This window comes from Microtus ochrogaster, unplaced genomic scaffold (genome assembly GCF_000317375.1).
Source record: "Microtus ochrogaster isolate Prairie Vole_2 unplaced genomic scaffold, MicOch1.0 UNK49, whole genome shotgun sequence".
Classification (NCBI taxonomy): Eukaryota; Metazoa; Chordata; class Mammalia; order Rodentia; family Cricetidae; genus Microtus; species Microtus ochrogaster.
The window spans coordinates 42,465-66,133 of NW_004949147.1; the positions used below are offsets into that span (position 1 = coordinate 42,465).

Here is a 23,669-nt window from a genome sequence, read left to right on the forward strand (position 1 = left end):
ACATCTAGGTTGTTTCCAGGTTCTGGCTATTACAAATAATACTGCTATGAACATAGTTGAACAAATGCTTTTGTCATATGATAGGGCATCTCTTGTGTATATTCCCAAGAGTGGTATTGCTGGGTCCAGGGGGTAGGTTGATCCCGAATTTCCTGAGAAACTGCCACACTGATTTCCAAAGTGGTTGCACAAGTGGCTGGGAATATAACAGGCAGCACCTTTGTGCAACGTGGCACAGTCCTACTTCAACAGCCGGTTGAGCAAAATAAATAAATAGACAGACGACACCTTCAGGTAGGGAGGGTGTGCCCAACTAGAGGGAGCTGGGGGTTGGTAGAATCCTGGCTGGGACTCCCCAGCCCAGTTGCTAATGGAGGATCCCCTCCTTCAGGTTCTGGTTACTTTCTCCCCATCCAGGCTCTGCTGACCAAGAACAGTACTGACCCCTGGGGCAGGGTTAATCCTACAGAGGCCAGAAAACCTGAGGGGCCAAGGCTGCCGAGCCTCTAGTGGTCCCCAAGAGTGAGGGGGCTAAGATCTGAGCCTGCTCCCTGTTTATCCCTGAGCCAGGGGTGCTAAGGAGTTCAAGGCTGCTTAGGCCAGTCTCCAGCAGTGTGCGTGGGCATGTCTTGGCTTTTTTTCCCTGTGATAAAGACTGTGACCAAAAGCAGCTTTGGGGGGGAGGGTTTATTTGGCTTATGCATTGCAGTCCTTCAGGCAAAGTGAAAGCTGAACTCAGGGCAGGAACAGAGAGGCAGGAACTGAAGTGGAGGCCGTGGAGAAAGGCTGGGCACTGGTTTGTTCTCCACAGCTTGACAAGCCTGCTTTCTAATAAACCCCAGGACTACCTGCCCAGGCCTGGCACCACCCACATCAATCATTAATCAATAAAATGCCCCCAGAGATTTGCCTAAAGATTAATATTATGGAGGCTTTTTCTCAGTTGAGACTCCTTCTTATATGGCTCTAGCTTCTAACAAGTTGAGAAAAAAAAAAACATCAAAAAACTAACTGAAGCTAGAAAGGGGTCTAGGAAGGACCCTTCTACCCAAAGCCCCACCACCTCCACATCCCTAGTGCAAGGCTCTGACCAGAGCTCTAGGAAGGACCACTGGCATATGAATGGGGCTGTCTATCTGGATCTGCCATGATCCAGCCCCTACCTGTCTAATGGAATGGAAGCTGGGGCAGGGGCTTTGGGTGGAAGCTCTCTCTCTCTCTCTCTCTCTCTCTCTCTCTCTCTCTCTCTCTCTCTCTCACACACACACACACACACACACACACACACACACACACACAGCTCCCACACCACAGTTAGCACCTTGCTACCCTCACGCCCATCTCTGACTACCTCTGACATCACAACCCCCACCACCAAAACACCACTGGCTCTCCCTCCCCACCTAGACAAGAAAGGACACTCCTCATCCATCACAGTTCCAGGAACTGACTTGACTGGGGTGGTGAGAGAATAAAGAAACGACAGACACAGTCACCTGCACAGGGAAGCTGGGGTTGGGAGCATTGGGCTCTCTAATAGAGAAGCCAAAGTACCTCAGCATGTTTATTATATACGGTTGAACAGGGAGGTAGGCTCATTGCTTATAGCTGAATCAGGAAGGGTAGGGGACAGGCCGCGGGGACTGGCTGATAAACAAGAAATCAGGATTATTATACACTACTGAACAAGGAGGCAGGTTTAGCAAACCCCAGGAGAAGCAATCTGTAGGAGAGCCTCGCCTAGGGAAGGCTTCGCCATTTCCCATGGGGCTGAGACATTGCCATGGGAATGCCTTCACATGGCCATGCCCATGTCAACGGCACGTATCCACTCAGGACTTCACTCACTCGTGGCTTCCTCCACGCCCACAGGGACATTAACTCATGGGGGGACAGCTGGGTGATGGGGTAGAACTCAGAACATCTCACATTTTAGACGAGAGCTCTACCCTGAGGGGTTCTGTCCTTGCAGAGAGCATCACTGTGTCTGTCGCCTGACGCCGCCTCCTTAGAAGTCCTGGCAGGAGCCTGCAGCATGGACAAGCGGTGGTTTCCTGCAGCAGGAACTCTCTTGGCCAGTAAGTGAGGGAATGGCAAGGGGAGCTGGGTACCCTCTCCCCATCACCTACTAACTTAGTAGGGAAGGGCAGAATCCTTCTCCTGGGTGAACTCCCTGAGTCCCACCTCAGGGCTTCCGTTCATTGTCTTCACGTTTGTCTGGCCTTGACTGAGGGATGCCAGGGAAAGATTGGGGACCTCAGCTTCCTTGAGAGCTCTCAGGGTCACCTGCTTGGAGCGCTAGACACACGTAGGTAGGTTTGGCGTAAACCCCAGAGCCTTCAGAGATTTTCCACAATGTGCTCCATCACCCAGTCAGCCCCTAAGAAGAATCCTTAATGCAGGGAGCATGGTCAGGCCACAGTCTCACCCACAATGGAGAAGCAGACAGTATTTTCAGCACCATCAGGCTACTCTGGGCCTCAGATGTGGTTCGAACAGACAAGACTCTCAACTCCTGGCAACCAGTTGGGCCTGGGAGACTTCTTCTTGGGAGGGTCCTTGACATGGAGGTTGTTAAGAGACAGAAAGACAAATCCTGAAGGCTTGTCCCATTGTCCTCACAGGTCCACTCCTGGGTTGGCTAACACAGGAATGCCTTTACCTCCACCCAGGACTGTGTCTGGGAGGGGAGATAACATAAGTGACTAACTTCATGGTTTGGGGCCTAACCAGGCCCAGGTGTTACCCTCAGGTACCTAAGTGAGCAAGATGTGACAGGGAGATCTGAGAGGTTAGGGGTCAGTCCTGCCCACCCGACACTGGAGAACCAGGCCTGTCTTGCTTTGCAGCCTTCCTGGTAGCCTCGGCTTCTACCCTGGCCCTTCTTTCTATGCATGAAGACCTTAAGAAGCTTCCTTCAGCCCCTGGCACATCTGCTCAGCAAAGTGGCAGCATCCTGAACATCCTAACAGAAACTGTTGACAGCATCATCTCAGCTGAGAAGAATTCAGAGGCCCTGGAGAAGAGGGCAGGAGCCCTTTCTAAAGAGGCAGCAGGAGGCCAGGAGGCCCCCTCAATATCTGGCCCCTTAGGAAGTACCAGGCCCTCTGGGAGAGGCATACCCAGACCAATCCCCTCAGTCCTGACCACATCTGCAGCCCACAGAACTGCTGATTCTCAGCCAGTATCCTCAGGGGCTGACCCTGTAGCAGAAAACATGGCCTCTGGAACTCTAGAAGCAATTGCTATGCCATTGCCACAGCCTTCTTCCACACATGGATCTGAGAAGTTCAGCAAGGTCCCGAAGTTGTCTTGGACAGTCCCTGCCTCTGCATTGCTGGAGACAAGCGTTGCACCTAAACCAACATGCCCTCCAGTCAGAGTATTCCCTTTCCCCATATTTTCTAGAGCTCCATGCCTGTTCCAGAACACCTTCAGTCCCACTGCATGGAGGAATGGCCACTCCAAGCAAGAGGCATCCCCTTCTGTGGCTCCCAGGAGCTCCTCAGGACTGCCTAACTTTCCAGGGATGCCTAACACATTGAACGTCACAGAGCCCCTGCTGCCTGCATCTTCAGGAGCATCCCGGCTGGGCCTGCCCTCCCAAGTCTTTACAGTGGGCTCTGGGTCAGCTGAAAACGCTGTAGCTTTGGCCACAGGCCCAGTATCCAGTGACGCTTCTGTGCAGATGTTGTCCTCAGCAATGTCACCTTCACATCCATCTTCCCCCTACTCCCCACCCTCCTCATCGGCATTGCCCCCATCTTCATCCCTATTGCCTGCATCTCTGTCATTCTTCCCATCACCATCTTCGATCCCAGTCCCAATTTCCTCTGTCACCACAGAAGCCAGGGACCCTCCTCAAACTTCTGTGTCTGTGACTGCACCCTCCACCACAGACTCTTTCATTAAAACCTCAAACTTTGCACCCCTACAGCCCAGCCACCCTGGGCCATGGGTTCCTACCAGCCCAGTCCACCTGCCTACCCTCTCCCTCGCCCCACATAGCTCTGGCTCCACAAAGTTATCTGGAGGTGCTGATGCTACCCTCTCCCCTACCCTGCCTCACCCTGGCCAAGATGTGTCTTTGCAGGACCTGAGTTCCTCCACTCCAGGACCTAGTCAAGTGATTCACTCTGTGACCTTCAGGATCAACAGTGAACGCTTCACCACAGCTGCCTGGAACCTGATGGCCCTGAAGCGCCAGATGTTGGAGAGGTTTATCTGCTACCAGGTGTGGCACCTGCTCGCTGGGTAGAAGGGTGTGGGTGAAGACAATCTTTCCTACTTTCCTTCTGAGTATGCCAGGCACAGCACAACACACACTGTACAGGTCTGGGCTCCTAAGAGCGGCTAGACACAAAATAATAAAATCTAACGAGTGTCATGCTGTGCTCCCAGAAGGAGTCTGAGGAGAGGCTAGGCAGAAATACTTCTTAGAAGTCATTACGGAGGGAAAACCTCACAGTGGGGGAGGCCTCGCCGACCAGAAATAGAGCAGGTTCTTGCAGTGCAGCTGCTGGTCTTTTATCAGCACACAGCCTCATCTAGGAGTAGGATGCCCTGAAAAAGTGAGGTACAGTTCCTGCCTCGAGTCCGGAACCAGGAGCAGGGCAGGCATCCTGGAAAGAAGCGCCTTTTCTTACCTGCCATTCAGGGCATAATTTCCTGCCCATTGTTGAATGGTTCATTTCTTTATGCACAGTACTTAGGTCTAATGGCGACCAAATTATAATCATGACAAGCTGTGGGAATCAATATAGGAGGCTGGCAAACCGCTGGGCAATGTAGCTTGAGCACACTGGGTGACCACAGCAAGGATCCCCTTTCTCTTCCTTTTCTAGTCTGTTTGTTGTTTTGAGACAAGATCTCACTGTGCAATATGGCTGGCCTGGAACTCACAATGTAGACCAGGCTTGCCTGGAACTCCCAGAAATCCATCTGCCTCTGCCTTCTAAGTACTAGGATAGCCCTCTTTTTTGTTTTTCTGGGCTTTTTTTCTTTTCTTTCTTTCTTTCTTTCTTTCTTTTTTTTTTTTTTTTTGAGAAAAAGTTTTAGAACTTGCAAACCTGGCTTTCAAATGATCCTTGGTCATTCCTCTCCAAAGTGCTGTAAGGCTCAGTGTTACCACATCTGGCCTGGTTGTGGTTTTTATGTCTATTTGGTTGATTGGGTTTGTTGTTGTTGTTGTTGTTTTCATTTGTTGCTTGAATTTGTTTATTTGTTTGAGCAGGTCCCCAACATATTGTCAGGCCAGGCTAACAGTGAACCTGCCTCCACTTCCTAAGTGCAGGGACTAAAGGCATGCACTCCCACACCTGGCAGTGGGGATGATTTTAACTGGAGTGGAGAGAAGGGAGCCACATCAAACAGTGAAGGGCTTCCCAAGCACGGGGCGGAAGGAACACTGTCTGGGGGGAACCCAAGTCGCAGAGGGGCTGGCAAAGGACTCTATGGTGAAATGAGGATGGGAGTGGCAGCCCGGGCTGGCAGCTGGCAGGATGCAGAGCCAGGGTGATGGAGTACCACGGTAAAACCTGCACATGCGCCCTGGACAGATGGATTCCAGTTAGAATCTCAAACAAAGTAATCACAAGCCTTGAGTTACCAAAGGAGAACAGCCCAGGAGAGGCCCAGCTGGACCAGGACTTTAGAGGCCAGGGCGGATGGAGAGACACAAAGCAGGGGTGGGCAGGCTGACTCCCATGCTTCTGCCTCAGCTCCAGCTTGTCTATCGTGAGGCCTTTTCCAGCTTCAAGAATGTCAGCGCCCTGCTGTTTCGGTGAGTGTGGTTCTCAGCTGTCTATGCTGTTAGCAGCCCTAGCCTAGGCTGCTCAACCCTCCCCAAGCGACCAGGAACACCTTGGCCCAGATGGGTAGGTAAGAGGCTACCAGCGGGGCTGCATGACCTCAGTTGGTCTTCCTGCTATTTCCTAATTCCAGCTGTTGGGTTTGAGCAGTGGTAACAGGATTGTGAAAAGATAGGCAAAGAACGCATCAAGCTACTTATTCTGGAGACAGGGTCGTGTAAATGATATGCAAATAAATGTAAATCCTCGGGTGGAACTCTCTGGGCTGCTAGGAAAGTCAACTGCCTCCAGAATTGGGGTGGGCGGTATCTAGGCCATGATTACAGCTGCTTCAAAATCGGCTTCCCTTTGGCTGAGTGGTGGTGGCGCACATCTTTAATCCCAGCACTCGGGAGGCAGAAGCAGGCAGCTCTCTGTGAGTTTGAGGCCACACTGGTCTAGAGTGAGTTCCAGAACAACCAGGGCTACACAGAGAAACCCTGTCTTGGGGGGAAAAATCATTTTTAATAAACTGAAGTTCATTTCCATGACTTCCCTGCCCTGAGCCTGTTTTTATCTCCCTGGCTCTGGGATTGCACGGGCGCTCACAGGAAGGGCAAGTGGTATTATAGATTCTGATGCTGTTTCCAGTCTCTCCCTGAGAGCTGCCTGAAGGAGCTGCCTCCCCTCTAGGCTTCCCTCTCTCTAAAGCCCCCTACTTGAACTGCAGCTGAGGCTTTTCCTGTGTCCACTAGACCTCCTGAGAGCTCCCAGCCAGCTCTGGCCTCTTTGAGTAACACCTTGCCCCAGTCTTTCCCCAGACCAGATTCCTAGTGTCTCTCCAAGAACCAGTTCGTTGAGGAGTCCCAGGGAATTCACTTTAACTGAGCATCTGCTGTGTGCTCACCTTCCTGCGTCCTTCAAGCCTCAAAGTAGCCCTCTCCCAAGGGGAGTTTATCCCCTTTTACCAAGGAGCCCCAGCACTGCAGGGGTCATGTGACCGCCTCAGTCATATGACTGCTTCAGTCCTCCTGCAGGGAGGTTCCTCTCTGCAGTTACTAGCTGTCCTGTAGGCTTCTGTCCTTCAGCACACTGCCTTCTGCAGCAACCAGGCGGGCTTTGCCCCCATCCGGCTTCCTCCCACAGGCCTGGTTCTACAGAAGTGCAGGCCTCCCTCGTGTTTGGTCAGCCGGATCCCTCAGCTCTAGAAATCCTCTGGACTTTATACCGCAAAGTGAAGGGCTCCAGGTGGTTACTTGGGCACCTGTCCCTGACTGACAATAGCCTCTCCTCTGATGGTGAGTCTAGAGCAACGCCTGCTCCATGTCTCCCCACCGGCACCATGGAGGAGGCTGGCCGGGTTCCTTGGAGAGAATCCGACTCAGTCTGCCCAAGCCCAGAGTAGGCTGTGGAGGGAAAGGTGGCTGTTCCAACTTCCCAGAAGGCTGTATGTGACTTCGTAGGATACAATGTAACAGACCTCTCCCGGGAGACCGTTAGCATCAGCTTCATCCTCATGAGGCCCTTCCTGCCCCAGCTGCTTCTGCCGGGATCTCAAGCTTTTATCCTGTTGGAGAAGCAGATCCTCCCACTGGTGAGGTGTCCTCTCCCCTGCTCCTGGGACTGGGATACTCTCCCTGCCTCCCTTGTCAACAGGCCTCTACGGCTGTTAGTGGTAGGTGCAGTGGTGCCCAGTGAACGCAGCACCAGCTTGGCATTTATGGGAAGGCAAGCGTGGAGGGAACCCTGCCCTGCCCTGGGGGGAAGCTGGCTGAGGAGGAGAAAGCTCTGAGAGAAGTTAGTGGCCAGATTGTCACCAGATATCCCTGCCCAGGAGACCACGCTAGAGATGGCCCTCAGGTCCTTATCTAGTGCCTGGCCCCAACTCATCCTGGGCCCTGGAACAGGCACCTCCCAAGCAACCTGACCTCCAGGGCTTCCTATAGGTCACCCCTGAGGTGTCAAGATTCTACAAGGCTAATCCCCAGGACCAGCCCCTCCTCCTGTTCAGGTAGGTTTATCCCATCCAGTCTGCCCAGTCCTTCAGCCACCATATCCCCACTCACCCAGCCTACTTGGCTGCTCTCTTGGACACGCATCCCTATGGTAGCTCCACTCCTAACCCAAAGTCAGGAGATACAGGTGTAGGCTGGAGGCGGCCAATAAGGACCTTGTCTAAGCTGGCTCTGCTCTTGGAGGTGGGAACACAGGGTGTATACTTAGGAGCTCCACGCTTGCTTCTAGAATATCCTGGCAAAGAGCTCATGACTCTGCACTCTCCCACCCTTCCCCAGCAATGTGAACGAGTGGGTGAGCATTTACATGGAATACAAGTTCAAGAGCCCCATCCCCACCCACCTCCAAGGCCTGGCCAGTTACTTGGCCCATCACATAACAGACTCCACCCTCCAGAAATCCAGCATGGTGGCCAATGGTGAGTGATCTTGGGCCCCATGTATGGCTGTGGGTCCGCCTATCTCTCCAGGCCTCACTGCCTCCTCTGAGAAGGAACAGAATTCCCACCAGCAAAGCCTGTGTGCCAGCCCACAGGGAGATCGTGGGCCCAGAGCTCTGTGGGAACCCTCGGCTAGAGATACAAGATGGCCAGTCAACTCTGTCCTCCCTTAATCCTTAACGTGCCAAGAGAGGCGACAGCAGTGGGTCAGCTCTACTACCAGTGTCAGAACGACATGAAGACTGTCGCATGGGGCCCCCGAGAGGAACAGTTGAGCAGGCTTGTACATCCACACTGGAGAAATCCAAGGTCTCTCAGTCTCCTGAAGCCACCACCTGGAGCTGTTCTGGGGCCGACCCTCAGTCTAGGAATGCAGATTCACCTAAGGGCTGTCCGGGTCACCTCTGTAGTCTCTCAGATTGTTACCTCCTGGTGGGCTCCGCTCTGCAGCTCCCAGAGACAGGGCCTTAGTTTGGGTACCTGACCCATCTTTCTCAGAGTTGACTTTCAACACGTGATGTGCCTGCCCCATCAGCGCTGACCCTCAAAGACCTAGCATCCCCTTAGCAGACAGTGGGACTACCCACTCCTCTTCAAGGAGGACTGGGCTATGTATTTCTGTAAGTCATTACAGAACCCCTCCTGGGAGATCAGGGATTATAAAGAACCGGCAGCCAGCAAGATCTCCTGCTGTCAAGTCTGAGAGCACAGCCCACGGCTCTTAGACAGACTGGTAGAGCATGGGCTGGCAGGTTACCACAAAGGGTTAGAGAGTTAATATTTGTTGCCATTGGCTCCTAGCTCCTCCCATATAGGGAGAACACAGCCAGCCCTCCAAGGTATGTCACAGCAAGTGAGCTGGCTGTGTTCTGGTACCATTTCATCTACAAGCATGGAAACTGTGTATCTGATTCTTTTTATTCTATACAATTTCCTACTGCTGACATTTCTCATCCACTTAAAAATGTAAGTCCATCTGACCTCATTAGTCTAACCAAAGCAGGCAGCAAAGATGGGCCCTCCGACCAAGTGCACTAACCATTGGACAGAAGCAGTGGCTTTGGGCCAGGGTGTGGTCCTACCCCAGACCCTCAGAAGACGGGAGTCCGGGCTGCTATCACCATCCCACCCCATCACCTTAGGCGAGAAGGCAGAGCTGGCACTTTATGAGACATGGCTCCTGATCCTGGATCATCCCTTCATCAAGGCCTTGGAGAACAAGACCAGTTCTGAGTCCCAGGAGCTTCGTGGCCTGCTGACAAAATGGGTGACTGAGGGGATGGAGGCATGGAGAAAGGTGTGCGGCTGGCCTCGGCTGTGCGGCCGGGTGACACTCTCCATGACACTCTCCTCTGTCTTCTGACCTCAGCTGACCTCCGTCTTCCAGCCGCTGCACAACTTTGGTCAAGTCGTGGTGGAAGAATTCCAGTGAGTCTTCAGTTCGGATCCTGGGGCTGGAGGAGAGGGTCTCTCCGCATCTCTCCAGCCCCCTGAAGCCTGTCATGATCCTCCCAGGCAGGAGCCACTGACTGCCAAAGTGCAAGCTGCCTTCTTCGGGGCTGCACCAGCCCAGGCCGTCATTCAAGACTGCATGCACCAAGCCCTGAGCTTCCTGCAGGAAGCTGAGGGTCTCCAGTTCGAGATGTTCATCCCAGTCCTTGGTCAGTGCCTCTCTCTCTGCTCATGTCCTCCATCCCTCTGCTGTCTCTGGTCTTGCTGCCCATGCTGCCCTTCCCTCCACCACACAGACTGCATGGCCATGTTTGCTCTTACCCTTCCTCTGAGCCCTCAGGGTACACTGGTTCCGAGTATCCTGGAACAGTCACCAGGCCTAGATGTCTCTGAGGGCTTTGAGGATGGAAAACACACTCAGCCTTTTCATTCTGCTCCAGGCATACCCAGCTCCAGAGCCTCCAGAGGCCCCAGCCGTGGGTTCATGCTGAACCTCCAGCTCATCACCTCTCTCCTCGTCCTGGTGAGTCTGGCCAGGCAAGGGCTTCTTCCAGAGAAACAGGCTAAGCCTTTGAGACCTTAACTCAAAGGGTCAGCAGCCTGCTATCCACCCGGATCTGAGTTCTCTTCCACGCCAGCTAGAGTGGCATGCTTTCCATCGGGAGCTTGGGTTTGACCCCATGACTGCGCCTCCATAGTTCAGACTGGAGGCCTGAAGCCATACCACGGCAGTGGCTGTGCCACACAAGCGTGGAGGCGCTTCTGCCAGGCAGGCAGACACTGGTCACCCTGGCTGGCCTCCGCGTGATCTGCCTAACCTCCTGAGTTACTACCACACTGCTGAGTGGTACGGTCCACATAACAGGGGTCTACCCTGCCTTGGGCAGAAGCCAAGGGGTGGTCAAGCTGACTCCTCCCAGAAGCCACTTGAGCTCTGGACATGGGCTAGGGTGACAAAAGCCAGCTCTGTCCATAAGGGCAGAACTGGGGCAGAGAATGGAGATGTGCCAAGGGGATAAGGATGCTGTCAGTGATCACCCCTGGTCCAGATGATGAAGGTCCCAGATGATGCCAGCTTGATTCCTGCCTGCCCTCCACCATGACCTCAAGGCCAGCAAGGTGGGGGAAGGCAGCACCAACCAGCAACTATTTGAGTGACAGTTCTCTCACCACATAGCCCAGACTGGCCTTTACTGCACAGCCCACGCTGGCCTCAGGTTTGCAGTGGGCCTCCTGCCTAAGCTCCAACAGTAGGATTACAGACAGACATGTGCTACCATGCTCCACTTTCTTTCCAGACATTATTTTTGACTCCTGGCTTTTGTCTCTTTTTCTATACCTCCAGGTGGCCTTGGAGCTGCTCCCCACTTCACCAAGAAGCTATACCTCTCCTAGGTCACTTCATCTCACTTCACCTCACCTAGAGCTTCCAGACAGTACCTCAACTCTGAAGAGTCAAGCTGCAGGAGGCCAGGGCAGGAAGGGCAAGCTTGGGACTGACCGTCTTCAAGCTCCTGCCTCACCCCACCTCTACACTGCATAAAATTGGGGAAAACACTCACTCCTGTTGCAAAGCCAGTCCGTTTGGGGCTTCCCATCCCTTTAGCTCCCACCTCTCCAGGTGAGCAATGGTTTCCTTCACATAAGGCCAAGCCCACAGGTTCCCTGCAGCATACAGGTGAGTCAAGACAAAAGGACTCAGGTTCCATAGGACGTTCTGTCAGGGCCTGCTGCCACCACACACTACCCATGAAATGGGGACCACACTTAGGAAGATGAGAGACCAAGAGCCACGGTGTATACACAGAGCACGCAGGGCTAAAGCCAGGGTGAGTGTCCATGGTGCTCACGGACACTGAACCCCTATGGTGGTCGTCACAACTTTGCCCAAGGATTTGTGTCCAGGCTACACAAGAAGCCCCACCTGCCTGCCAACCTCAGCATGGCTCAGACACCCTGACCAGTCAGAAAGGAGACTTTAACGCCCTATCTGCTGAATAATGAGGACCCTAAAAGGCTGTACTGTCAGTGTTTGGAGGTGGCAGCCAGGAAAGAAGCCCAAAAAGCATGCAAGACAAGAGTTGGGAAGAAAAAAAAAAGAAAAAAAACAGTACTTGCTGGCTGGATGCCTGGAGTATGCACCACAGCAGAGGCTGACAGGTGGGGCTGGAAGCACTCCTCCATTTCCAGCAGGGGGAAACCAAGAGACACTCGGGCCATGCTCCCAGCTGCTATGAGAGGCTGTGATCCACCCCAACCCTCCTTGGCAAACCAGGAAAGGCATAGCAGGTTAGCAAAGACAAAATCTCCACCCCTACCATCTTGTTTGCCCTGGAACCACAACTTGGGAGAAAACTGCTCCTCCGCTCACCTTGCCGACTCTGCTTGTTAGCAGAACGGGCTGCTGAGAGCCCCAGCCACTTGTCTTGGGTTTTAATGCCAGGTTTCCCCATGCCAGAGTCTCAGGGACCTGAGAGTCCCTCTGGCATTAGCCCAGTCAGGTGATGTGCATGTGGGTTTAGCCCCTATCTCCTGAGGCAGAGTTACTCAGGCAGGCCTGGGATAGGCCCTGGAGACCAGAGCAGGAGGCGGAGGGTCCCACCAGCACACAAGTCCAGAGCTGACTCGAGTCTTCACACAGCCAATGGCTTTGTGTGACCGTGCAGCAAATCCTGTCAGTAGGTTTCTCCATCTGTAACATGAGGGAACTCTTGAATCCCTGCTTCCCGAGTCAGCTTGGAAATCTTATTAAACTTCATACCTACCTTCCTAGCACTTGGAGGCTGAGGCGGGATAGTTTGAGGCCAGTCTAGGCTGCAGATATACAGAGACAGCAACTAGTGATGTGTGAACAGGCTTAAAGAGCATTAGTGATGGGCTCAAAATCAGGAGCTTGTGAAAGTTTTGGTGAAGGACCATAAAGCTGCTGACGCCAAGTACAGAACTCAAGTCTCTCTAGCCTTGGGTAGATATGGTATCTGGAAGGGCCAGTCATCTAACAAGGGAACAGGCATAGATGATTGACACCCCTTTCCTGGTGGTTCCTGCGAGACATACGTCATAGTATGGTTCCTAGTCCCAACTTTGAATGCCAGGTGCTGGATCTAGATGCAGTTTCACCATAATGCGCCCCCCCTCCCGCCCAGGGTTGACATGTGGAAATTTAATCCCCATTGTGATGGGGAATTCAATCCAGCTATTGTGTTTAGAGGGGGTGTGTTTGAGGCGATTAAAATCAAACGGAGCCCCATGATCTAGCACTGGCGGCTCTATAGACCGCCCCAAAGATGCACATTCACGTATGTGCTCTTGCCATGTGGTGTCCTGACCCACCTCAGGATTCTGCCAGCAAGATGGCCAGCACCAGATGTGGCTGTTCAACCCTGGACCTCTGAGCCCCTGCCCAAGGCTGCGTGTGGTAACACACTCACATATACACCCAGAATGAGGCAGCTGGGGCATCAAGACTAATCAGATTGTTAGGTCCGGTCATTAGAACTTCTGCCGTGCTGGTACTGGGGAGAGCAAAGGCATTCACACACTACAGGCTGGCTCTCTAGGGCCTGCACAAGGAAAATGGCAGCTACCACTCCAAATCCCAGATGTTCCAGGCCAGGCTGACTCAGTCTGCTAGTGCAGCTGGGCACAGGCTAGCTGCACAGCCCTGGTGAGCGCTGGTGGACTGATTCCGGCAAGATAGAGGAAACCCATGTGCCTGGAAATGGCCAGGGTGGGGGTACTGAGCACGGGTGGAGTTGATGGGACACACAGGGAGGGTGACAGTTCGAGACTCTAGTGGGCACATCTTCAGTCCTAGGAGACAGGCACATGGATGTGGTGACCAATAGTCTGTCCCAGGTTGGAGTGGCTAGCCAGAGCAGGACCAGAAGCCTTTCGTACATGCTAGGCAAGAGGAAAGGGGACAGCCTACGGGTGGAGGACCATATGCAACAGTAACTCAACACCTCAAATACAAGCTAGGACCCGGTTCTAAAAACCACCCAAATGCTTTAATAGCTGGCCCCCAGGGCCCAGTCTCATCAAAACCCTTAAATACAGCAAGAGCCGCAGCTTGCCAGTCACCAGCTGAGCTCAGCCCACTGTAGGGAGGTGGCCCCAAGAGCCTTGGAAATACTTGAGTCCCCAGTCTATCTTGCATTTGAGTTGCATTGAGTTGACACAGCCTGTCAGGTCCCTGCAGCTGCTTGTTACAACTTTATTGGGGTGTGAGATGCAGCCCAGATAGGTCACAGATATGAATCCAGAGCAGACTCGGGGTCTTCAGGCTAGGTCCCTGAACCAGCAGTGGATACGGGGAAGTGTGTACAAGCTATATGTACCACTCTAAGGTAACCAGGTCCCAAAACACATGAAGACTTGACAAGGTTCTGCCGGCCTCAGTCTCAATATCCCACAGCCTGAGTGAGGTCAAAGGCCTGTCCTGGGCAAGCAGCAGACCAAATCATAACAGGTTTATGTCAGACATCATCCCACAACAACCCTTGTGAGGTAGGCTGTGTTGTCTTATTCTACAAATGGGGAGCAAGGGCTCAGGAGAGGTGAAATGTTTGCCCATGACACGCAACAAGGAACACAGCAGCCAGATTCAAGGCCAAGTCAGGTTGGCTCCAATGCCCACAGGTTTCTCAAGGGAAGGAATCCTTTCCAAAGATCCAAGTTCAAAAGTCTCTGCCCAGTTAGGCGGGCCCAGCCCTATTATCCACTCCTAGCCCTGGGCAGTTGGATGTTAGGACAGGTACACAGTGGTCCCCAGGTGGTTGATGGTCCCAACACTAGCTACCAATGCTACAGATGATGGCTCTGGCTGCCTAGGAGCTGGGGGTGAGGAGAAGGCCGGTCTGGTCCTGAGGCCTTGTGGCCCCAAGTAGGCAGTGCCACACCATTGAGCCAGGCGTTTTCCAACAGGCTGCGGAAGCGTGCCCTCAAAGTGGGGCCTGGTGGGCTGGTGCTGGTGCCAGAGCTAGGTGAGGGATCGCGTGATCCTTCCCCACTAGTCGCCTCGGATTTCTCAGGGCCAGGCATTAGTGGCTTCTTCCCTGGCTTCTTGACCTTGGGGGCTGGTGACTTATGAGCCAGGGCTTGGCTTTCTGGGTCATCTCTGGTCACTGTGGGTTCTGACGGGGATAAAATTCTGGCCTCCGTTTCAGAGCCACCTACAAAAGAGAAACACAGTCAGACTGTAAAATCCAAACTTCAAGGTCTCACTTCCCAGCCTCAAAGTGACCTAAATCAAGGTTTCGCTTGCCCCAGAACAGCAGATGGAACCCCTCGGTGTCACAACCGTCACAGGCAGCCAGTCTTCATATGTGGCCATTGACAGACCAGTGGGAGCTTGCTGAAAAGTCACGCTCCTTCCCACGGACACCACCAGAGCTCCACCTGATGAGGATGCTGCTTGGGAGCCAAACTGAGATGAAAGGATGCTTGCAGGTTAGGAAACACTGGCTGGACATCTCACCAAAAAGGAGGCTATGCCACACGAGAGCCATCACCTTTCTGCCAAAAAAAAAAAAAAAAAACAGGACAGGAGCCAAAGACCAGGCTGCCAGGAAAACAGTTCAGATGGAGAAAGACTCCTTAGGCTGCCAGGAGAGCACAGGAACCCAACAGAAGCAAACCTGATCCGCACCTCTAAGAAAAGGTCAAAAAAAGAAAAAAGAAAAAAAAATTAGATCGCTCAAACATAAAAAAAAAAGGTCATTACACAACACCCGCCCCCAGGGGTCATGAGAACCCACAGCTCAGGGAGGGAGTGTGGGCCAGCTAGGACCCCGTTCCATGGCAGTACTTTGCCTCAGAGAGGCCCATGGCACAGTGCCTAGCTACTTAAGGAAGTAAAATATATTGCTCAGGAACACGGCTGGGTAAGGGGCTGGGTGGCAGGAGTGTGCGACATCAGGCAGTAAAGACTCTGGAATCTAGAAATCAGTTTACTGACACAGAGAAAGCCTGGTCACCTTCACCTTGTCATGGCCTAGGAAACCGGAGTGTCCCTAACACACAACAGTGCAGCACATGTGTCCTCTAGGACATGAAAAGTTAAAAATGAAAATAAAAGCACGTTCCACAGCTGAGCAATGGTGGCATATGCCTGTAATCCGGCACTAGAGAGAAAGGAGCATCATAAGTTTGAGGATACTCTGGGTTATATGGTGGGATGCTTTCAAAACCAGAGTGCTACTGAAGAAGCAGGACGATGCATTATTGTGTAGGAAAGGGGAGCCACCAACAATTCTCCAATCCAGGGCAACAGGGGTGAATGTAAGTGCCAGGAGACAAGAGAAAACACACATTCAAAGGCATGTGCTTATGTGGAGCATGGAGCCCTGCCAGATCCTGGGCATGGAAGGTGAATGAGGATGCTTTACCAGGACTGAAAAGACTGCAGGCGGGAAGTAAGCTCAGTGCAAAGCTGAGGCCTGTGGATTGGGACGAGTATAAAGCAGGCCCAGGTGCCAAGGGACAGAACTCAGCAGGTTATTTAGAACTACTGCTCAGACGGAAGACCCTGGAAGGGAAAACTTGGGGTGGAAAACATGGCCTGGCCGAAGTGCCAGCTGCCTACACAAGACATAGAAATTGCAAGTCCCGGGCTGGAGAGATGGCTTAGTGGTTAAGAGCAGTCCCAAAAGTTCGGTTCCCAGCAACCACGTGGTGGCTCACAACCATTTGTGATGATATCTGGCACCCTCTTCCAGCCTGCAGGCACACATACAGACAGAATACCAAGACTACTGTATACATGATAAATAAATAAATCTTTAAAAAAAAAAAAAAGAAAAAAGAAAAATTTGCAAATCCGGAAGGAGGCCATCCACAAGGGGGCGAAGAACATTTCCATGTAAATAGATCTCATTGATGCCTAAATGGTCAAGAAGGCAAGGAAAGTCCTCAAGTCCCTGGAACCCCACCCTTTGCTCCAGCCTAAGTTTCTGGAATCATTCAGACCCTTGCCCACCGTCCACACGAGCAGTACACACACCTGTCACTCGTTCACACAGCTCCAGTGGCTACAGGGCAGCCCCATGCTCACCCAGCTGGCGGCGTACACAGTCATGCCACTGCAGGCCCAGCAGGTCAGGGTAGATATCAGGCAGCTGGCGCAGTGCCAGCAGCTTCAGCATGCGTGAGGTGCAGCCATGTAAGGCGCGTTCACGCAAGGCACGCTCCTCTGAGAGCGTAGTGGGTCGTAGCTCCACACGATGCTCCTGAAGCACGTGGTCCACAGAGGCAGGTGGCAACTTTGGAAAGAGACGCTCCTTCACCAGATGGATGGGCACAAAGATGGCACCCGCTCGTACCACATGGGGGAAGGGGCACTGCTGTGTACACAGAAACCTCTGTAGCTGCGACAGCAGCTTGTCTAGTAGCCCCTGCACACCCTGACAGTCCTGCCACGCAGCCTGGCCCCATGGCCCGGTTGTCTCAAGCCACTCGCGCAGTTTTTCTGGTGGAGAGTGGGCCACGGCGCCAGAGATGGCATCACAGAGGGACGTGTGCAGCCCTGTAAAGTGCTGTTCTAGGGAGTCTGCTCGGGCTGCAGTGGAGACCTGAGCAGTGGCGGGAGCAGGTCCCGAGGCTGGGGCAGGGGCCATAGCAGGTGATGGAGCAGGAGCAGGAGCAGAAGCTGGGGCCGGGGAGGCCACAGCTATGGCTGGTGGGCTTGGCAGGGCCAGGTTGAAGCACGCCACTGGCAAAGGCTGAGTGAGAATCTGGAGTCCCACGGGCACAGAGGGTGGGTTGGGTGCAGGCTGGGCAGGGGCAGGAGCTGGGGTAGGTGGGGATGGGACAACAGCTGCAGGTAAGGGTGCAGGACGGAGTATCTTGAATTTTCGGAACATGAAGGCCACAGAGCTGTGGAAATTGGTACTTGGTGTGGTTTCTGTGGCCACTTCAGATATTTCTGTGACCATCTTTTTTAGGCCCGGCAGAGCTGACTCTGTGTTTTCCGTACCTGGCCCATCCACAGCTTCAGGGGACTTATGTGCCTCAGGACTAATGACCCTGGCAGGAACAGCTTCAACCACAGACTTCTTCACACTCAAGTCCAGAGCCACCTCCTCACGAAGAGAGCAGGGAGGCCCAGAGGTCTCATCCTGGACAGGCAGGGTCCCCTTGCAATCTTTGTCTTGGCTCTTACTGGTGGCTGAAGTGGAGTATTGCTCGGCTGTGGGCTCTGGGGTCTGCACATCCAGGTAGTCACGGTAGGGGGCCAGACTAAAAACATTGTCAATCACAGGCATTGGTGGAGAGCTGGGAGGCCTGGCACCTTTCTGTGGAAGAGACTGGCGCTCCTTGGCACAGGGGTGCAGTGCTGGTGAAGTGTGGGGACCTGGACTGTCTCGGATGACAATAGGTACCCCAGGACGCTCATCAGGTCTGGGCTGTGGTTGTTCTTTCCTGCAGCTGGGTAGCCATGTCTTCTCTTGCGCTTCCGGTGCTGACTTCTCTGCAGTTCTCATAGGCTCAGAGCACGGCTGGCTGGCTGGCAAAGGCTGGCATGTTCGCTGGAAGGCACTGGGCTGTGGCACTGGTTGCACACTGTTCTGGGAATGGGAAGGTGGTGTTCCCCCAAGCCCTGGGGATGCCCCATAGAGAGAGAGGTCATCCCTGGCATAAGGGAAACCCAAAGTTTGGGGGACAAAGTCCAGTGGACACCTTGGAGCAAGAGGGGGTTCCAGCTTGAGCCCTGGTGAGGGTGCTGGGAGAGGTGCAGAGGAGTAGGAATAAGTGTCTATCCCAACAGGGGGCAAGTAGGGGGCCTGAGATGCCTGTTGCCTCAGGTAGGGACTTCCCAGTCCACCAGCTTGGTATGCAGCCCCCTTGTGTGCTCCCAGAGGTGGCAGTGGGAGCAGAGAGCCGTAGTTACCCTGCTTCTCTGGGTGACGACAAGAAGGAGGGCAGGGCAAGGCCTGTGGCGGTGGGGGCAGTGGATAGTGGGGTGGCACTGCATCCTGGCAAGGGGGTCCCAGAGGCTGGGCAAGCTGGGTCCAAGGACTGGAGGGTCCCTCAGATATTGATTGCTTGGAATCCCCAGAATAGGGAGCTGTGTACTTCGAAGCCAGGAAACCTGGGCCGTGGATGGTTCGATACTTCTCCAGGATTGTCTGGCATGGAGAAAAAGTCAGAGAGGGGTCTTTGCCAGGTGCCCCAGTTGGCAGTCCATGCAAGAATGACCCATCCAGGGGCTGGCCCTTGCCAGGAGCTGGGGCTAGTGAACAGGGTGGGTCAGCAGAGGGCAACAGGGGCCCAGCCACCAGGGTCCAGTCAACATCCAATGGTCTCTTTGCTCCCCCATCCCCTAGACAAGTGGACAGTCCGTAACACAAAGGGCTGCGGTAGACAGGCTTGGGAGCTGCCAGTGGAGGGCCTGGGTATGCATGAGCTTGGGCACCAAAGGGCAGAAGCTCACTGGTCTCTTGTATCTTTTCAGAGCCTTCTGGCGGAGGGCGATAGAGCAGGCAGTTTGTCAATAGGTTGTCAGTCCGGAGTGGGGATCCTGCCACACCAGTGGGGTACAAGGGTGGGTATGGGGTCCAGGATGCCAACCGCTCAGATCCTGCCTTGGAAGTACCCCCTATGGGGCAGGAGAAGTATGCACCCTTATAATTGCAGGAGTCCTGGTTGCCAGCAGGAAGGGGCAGGCAATGTCCAGGCCCTGGGTCTGGTTCCAGGCGGGGCAGCTTGCCATATATCACAGGCCCCAGAGGCCCCAGGGGCCGCTTCTCTGCCATTACTGTGAAGGTGTCAAGCCCTCCTGAACCCCTGGACTGGACTTGTTGACCTGGGAGAGAGGAGAGACAAAGATAGTTAGAGCACAAGCTACTCGTAAACAAGTAGAGGCCCTCTCTGACTTGTTGCCTCCCAGGACTCTGGCCCTTAGCAATACTCAGCTCGGACTGAATGGAGGAGCTGCCACGCAGTTTTCTGACTCTTTGTTTCTGGTCATCGTTTTTAAAGTATAACAATTACATGGACTGTGGCTTATATACAAGTCCACACAACCATTGTAGGGGCCACTTTCTGTTCATTTAACTGCCAGGAAGCCTCCCTTGGGGTTCTGGGCAGTGCTGGAAGGTTAGTTGCCTTGGCCCCCTGCTCTGCCTCCCAGGTAGACCTACCTATCCCAAAATAACTGATGAAAGGATGGCACAGGAAGTGGGTTGCCCTTCTCTACTGGTTCCTATTCCAAGATGCCACCGGTCTCATAACGCTCCTACAGCCAAGACATAGAATCTCTGCGCTGCCTACAAATTTAGTTTCTTCTAACGCTTTATTGACCCGCTTGTCTTACAAAAAACCAACACCTCAAAACCAGGTCCCCAGAACCAGAACCAATGCTGACAACCAGTCCTGGATGGATAGAGCAGTCCCTTCCAAGAGGCTACCTCTCCAGTCCTCAGCAGGAGGGTCAAAGCTGACCAGCAGATGGCGCTGTGGTGCCAACAGGATGGTCCTGGGCTGGGGAGGCGTGTCCGTGTTCATCTCCAGGCCTGGTGCACATGATGCACGGGAGTGGGGGTGCATGCCTGGGGAGATGTGACGGGAGGCCCCAAGGGCCCAGAGTCCTAGCTGGCAACTACTTCCTCTGTTTCCTCTGTACTTAGTCACCGACAGACTAAGTGAGCGAAAAAGAATGCATGGGTATTCTTCCCTTGGAGCCTTTCCCACTTTTCCTTAATAAACCTGGCTTCTATTTGAAAGAAAAGGCAAACACAACACAGAGGCAAATCCAAAGGAGGATGAGGATCAGTGTCCACAGTGGTCACAGGCACTTTCTCCACAACAGGCATCCATGACTTATGGGCAGCTAGCTCCAGCAGAGGCTATCTCCTCTTCCTCCGGAGTGAGCACTCCCACCCCCTACAACTCCCAGTGGCTGGCTTAGAAAAGGATAAAAGGGATCGATATTCCTGAGTAGGCCACAGGTTACGTGTCACATGCTTCTGTCACCAGCTTGCAGGGACCAGCTTTCTCCTTTCCAGGCTATTGGGGTTCAGAGTTAGGCCAGTAAGAGGACAACATTTTTTTTTTTAAAGAAGTAAAGGGTAGTATGGCAGGCCCATTCCCACCCCAGCAGATGGCAGCACAGAGGCCCTCTAGACAACAAGGACCTGTGTCCTAAGGGGAAGTCCCCATCCTAGACTGCTGTATGTTTTATGGTTAGTTTTGCTTTGTTTTTGTTGGGTTTTTTTCTTTTCTGACTAAGCCTAATTATTTTTCTCTTGCTGTCCTGGAACTCACTAAGCAGCCCAAATTGGCCTTGAACCGCGGTCCACCCTCCTCGCTTCCCTGGTGCTGAGATTGATTAAAAATGTGCACCGCAAGGCTTGCATGGTTTGGAGGGTACCAAGCCCGCTCTATCCTCGGGGAGCTCTGGGTTAATTAAGGGCTGGCTCTGGTCTCAACTCCACCAATGCCACTTGGGAACTGCTCTAACCATCAGTCCCAGGAGACCTCCTCTCCCGGGCTCAGCCCAACCCGTGCATGCCCTTTGCCCTAGAGACTTCCTGAGAACCAGCCACCGGGGACCCTCGAGAGTCTTTGTAGGAGTGAGGGCTCCAAAGAGCTAGACCCAGGCTCTGAAAGGCGAGGAGGTAACATTATGTCCTGCCAGTAGGATGGAAAGCTCCCCCAAAGGAGGCCCCACCCCATTCAGACAGCAGCCAAAATGAAGGTGCCTTCCGGACACTAAGGTGGCCTCGGGCGCTTGGAGAAGGTAGGGCCACAGGTGATCCTTCAGTGGGGATGACAAGTTCTACTAGTTCTTACATGAGTTCTAACTACAGCCAGAACCCAGGGCAGGGTCAAGCGCCTGCCACACTCTGCTCTTTCCCCCGGGGGTGGGGAAGGGAGGGGGGAGGACAAACAACTCCGTGGGTCCCTTTCTATTTCCACGTCACATCCTTGGGGCCTCAGGAAGAGCGCTTTTCCAGCCGAGTTGAGGCCGGCATCCGTATTCTCTCAGCTCTAAGGGACGCCGGCTGTCTTCTAAAACTCTTTGCCAGTTGAGGCTCTTAGCTCTCCAGACACCGAACATGAGACAGCCCACAGTTCCCAGTTTAAGAAGAAGGGTCTCTAGACGCGCCACCACTGAATTTCCTTCTACCGGCCCCGCCTATGACCATCGAGCCTGCGGCCCATAGCCGGCTTTGCTATGGAACCGGCGCCCCACGACACGCCAAGCTTCCGGGTGTCCCCGAATCTATCTCTCCGGGGCTCTGCGACGCACGTGCACCCCAGCAGGCTGACACACAGCCTGCCACCACGCACGCAAAGCCGTTCGTGCACGTACGTGCACGGCCCGAATCTGCACACATGCCCCCCACCGCGCAACTATGCTCGTCCGTAGCTAGGGCACACGTGTGCAAGCCAGGAGGTTAGCCCTCGGAGCCCCCAACGGGATCGACGCCCGATGAGACCAAGAGGGTGGGGGGCCCGTCTACCCACAGAGTCCGGGCAGCCACCTCCTTCGGGGCGATCCCGCCAACCTGGGCTGCAGCCAGAGAGTGAGTCAAGCGGTGGCGAAGAAACCGCAGGCGGTCCTGTTCCAACAGGGCTCGTCCACGGCCCCGCCGCACCTCTGCGCCCGCAGCCACCAGTCCCAAGCCCCACCCCCACCCCGAATCGGCGCCGGGCAATCCGCGTGAGCCCGGCCCAGCGAGAGGCCCGAGGGATCCGCCTGACTCCCCGCCAGCCCTACACCCGGGCACTGCTGGGGCTCCGAGGCTCTACCAGGCCCTAGGAGCATCCAAGTCCTGGCAAAGTCTGGGCAGCAGCACGACCGGGCCCCGCAGCCTGACCGCCCGAAGCCTCAGCACCTGGGCCCGGGCCCCTGCGCTGCGTCCCGGGGACTGCCGGTAGGGGCGCCCTGGGGCAGGGCCACCCGCCCCTCGCCCACGCGCCGACCGCAAACTCGGCCCAAGTTTCCGCGCCCGCCGGGCAGGAGAGCTCCTACCTTCAGAGCACCAAGCTTCTGGAGGCTGGCACCCGGGACCACGGCCCCATCCTCCAGCGCCACCTAGGCTGCGGGTCCCTGTCCGTCCGGCCTTGCGCGGGAAGTCACGGCAGGCACCTAGCACAGAGCCACGCTCCGCGCTGCCGTTCGCGCCGCCGCCGGGCGCCGTCTGTGGTCCCGGGCGGGGCGGGCCAGGGGCGGAGCGGGGGCGGGGCGGCCCGTTGGGTGGGGGCAGAACCCGGCTGTGCCTCTGGGAGCCTGCGCTCCCTTGGGCCCTCCCGTGCCGAAGGCCTGAGTGGAACCAACTTTCCCGCGACCCGGCCTCTGGCTTTGTACACTGCCTTCACTCGCCTAGCTCCTCGAACGTCTGCCCCGAGGGCAGTCATAAGCCCTCATTCAGTCGTTCCGTTAGATCATTCATTCCTTGCCACTTTCTAGCCATGCGACCTTAGACCTGCCACTTAAACTCCAGGAACTTCAAGTTTCCTCATTGGTAAAAGTGGTATTGTCTCATAGAAATGGCAAGGCTGGCAGCCTTCGAAAAGACACATGGCACACAAACTGGGGTATGGTGATTTACAACTGTAAACCCTAGCATTTGGGAATTGCCCAGACTTTGTGCTGAGCCTGGGATACCTAGCAATACTCTTTGTTGTTTTGTTTTGCTTTGCTTTGTTTGAGACAAGGTTTCACTATGTAGCTGTGGTCTGGGAACTGCACTCTATAGACCAGGCTCACAGAAATCCGCCTGTCTCTGCCTCCCCAGTGCTGAGATTAACAAAACTCTTAACAATAAAAAAAATCAAAACGAGCCAGGTGGTGGTGGGGCATGCCTTTAATGCCAGCCTGGTCTACAGAGCCAGTTCCAGGACAGCTAAGGGCTGTTGCACAAAGAAACCCTGTCTTTAAAAAAAATCAATAGACGGGCGGTGGTGGCGCACGCCTTTAATCCCAGCACTCGGGAGGCAGAGGCAGGCGGATCTCTGTGAGTTCG

General features: G+C 54.3%; 2 protein-coding genes across 3 annotated transcripts; one reads left to right on the forward strand and one right to left on the reverse strand.

The window, feature by feature from the left end:
- Window positions 1-2,035: 2,035 nt before the first annotated feature.
- LOC101982849 (taste receptor cell protein 1) lies at window positions 2,036-10,279 on the forward strand. Its single transcript, XM_005369510.1, has 11 exons — window positions 2,036-2,078; window positions 2,850-4,234; window positions 5,721-5,782; window positions 6,936-7,087; window positions 7,253-7,383; window positions 7,736-7,800; window positions 8,084-8,223; window positions 9,387-9,511; window positions 9,614-9,672; window positions 9,760-9,905; window positions 10,137-10,279. Exons 1-11 carry the CDS (start codon window positions 2,036-2,038, stop codon window positions 10,277-10,279), a joined length of 2,451 nt encoding a protein of 816 aa, XP_005369567.1.
- A 3,405-nt stretch (window positions 10,280-13,684) lies between these two features.
- CUNH15orf39 (chromosome unknown C15orf39 homolog) lies at window positions 13,685-22,829 on the reverse strand. 2 transcript variants are annotated; one of them, XM_005369447.3, is made up of 3 exons: window positions 22,676-22,829; window positions 16,751-19,501; window positions 13,685-14,870 (listed from the first exon to the last, which is right to left on the reverse strand). In XM_005369447.3, the coding sequence occupies exons 2-3, from the start codon at window positions 19,449-19,451 to the stop codon at window positions 14,503-14,505; spliced, it is 3,069 nt and encodes a 1,022-aa protein (XP_005369504.1). In that variant the 5' UTR covers window positions 19,452-19,501; window positions 22,676-22,829; the 3' UTR covers window positions 13,685-14,502. The 2 variants fall into 2 exon arrangements, with proteins under 2 accessions (XP_005369504.1, XP_013210055.1); XM_013354601.2 differs by having other exon boundaries at window positions 14,796-14,870; window positions 16,700-19,501.
- Window positions 22,830-23,669: the final 840 nt, after the last annotated feature.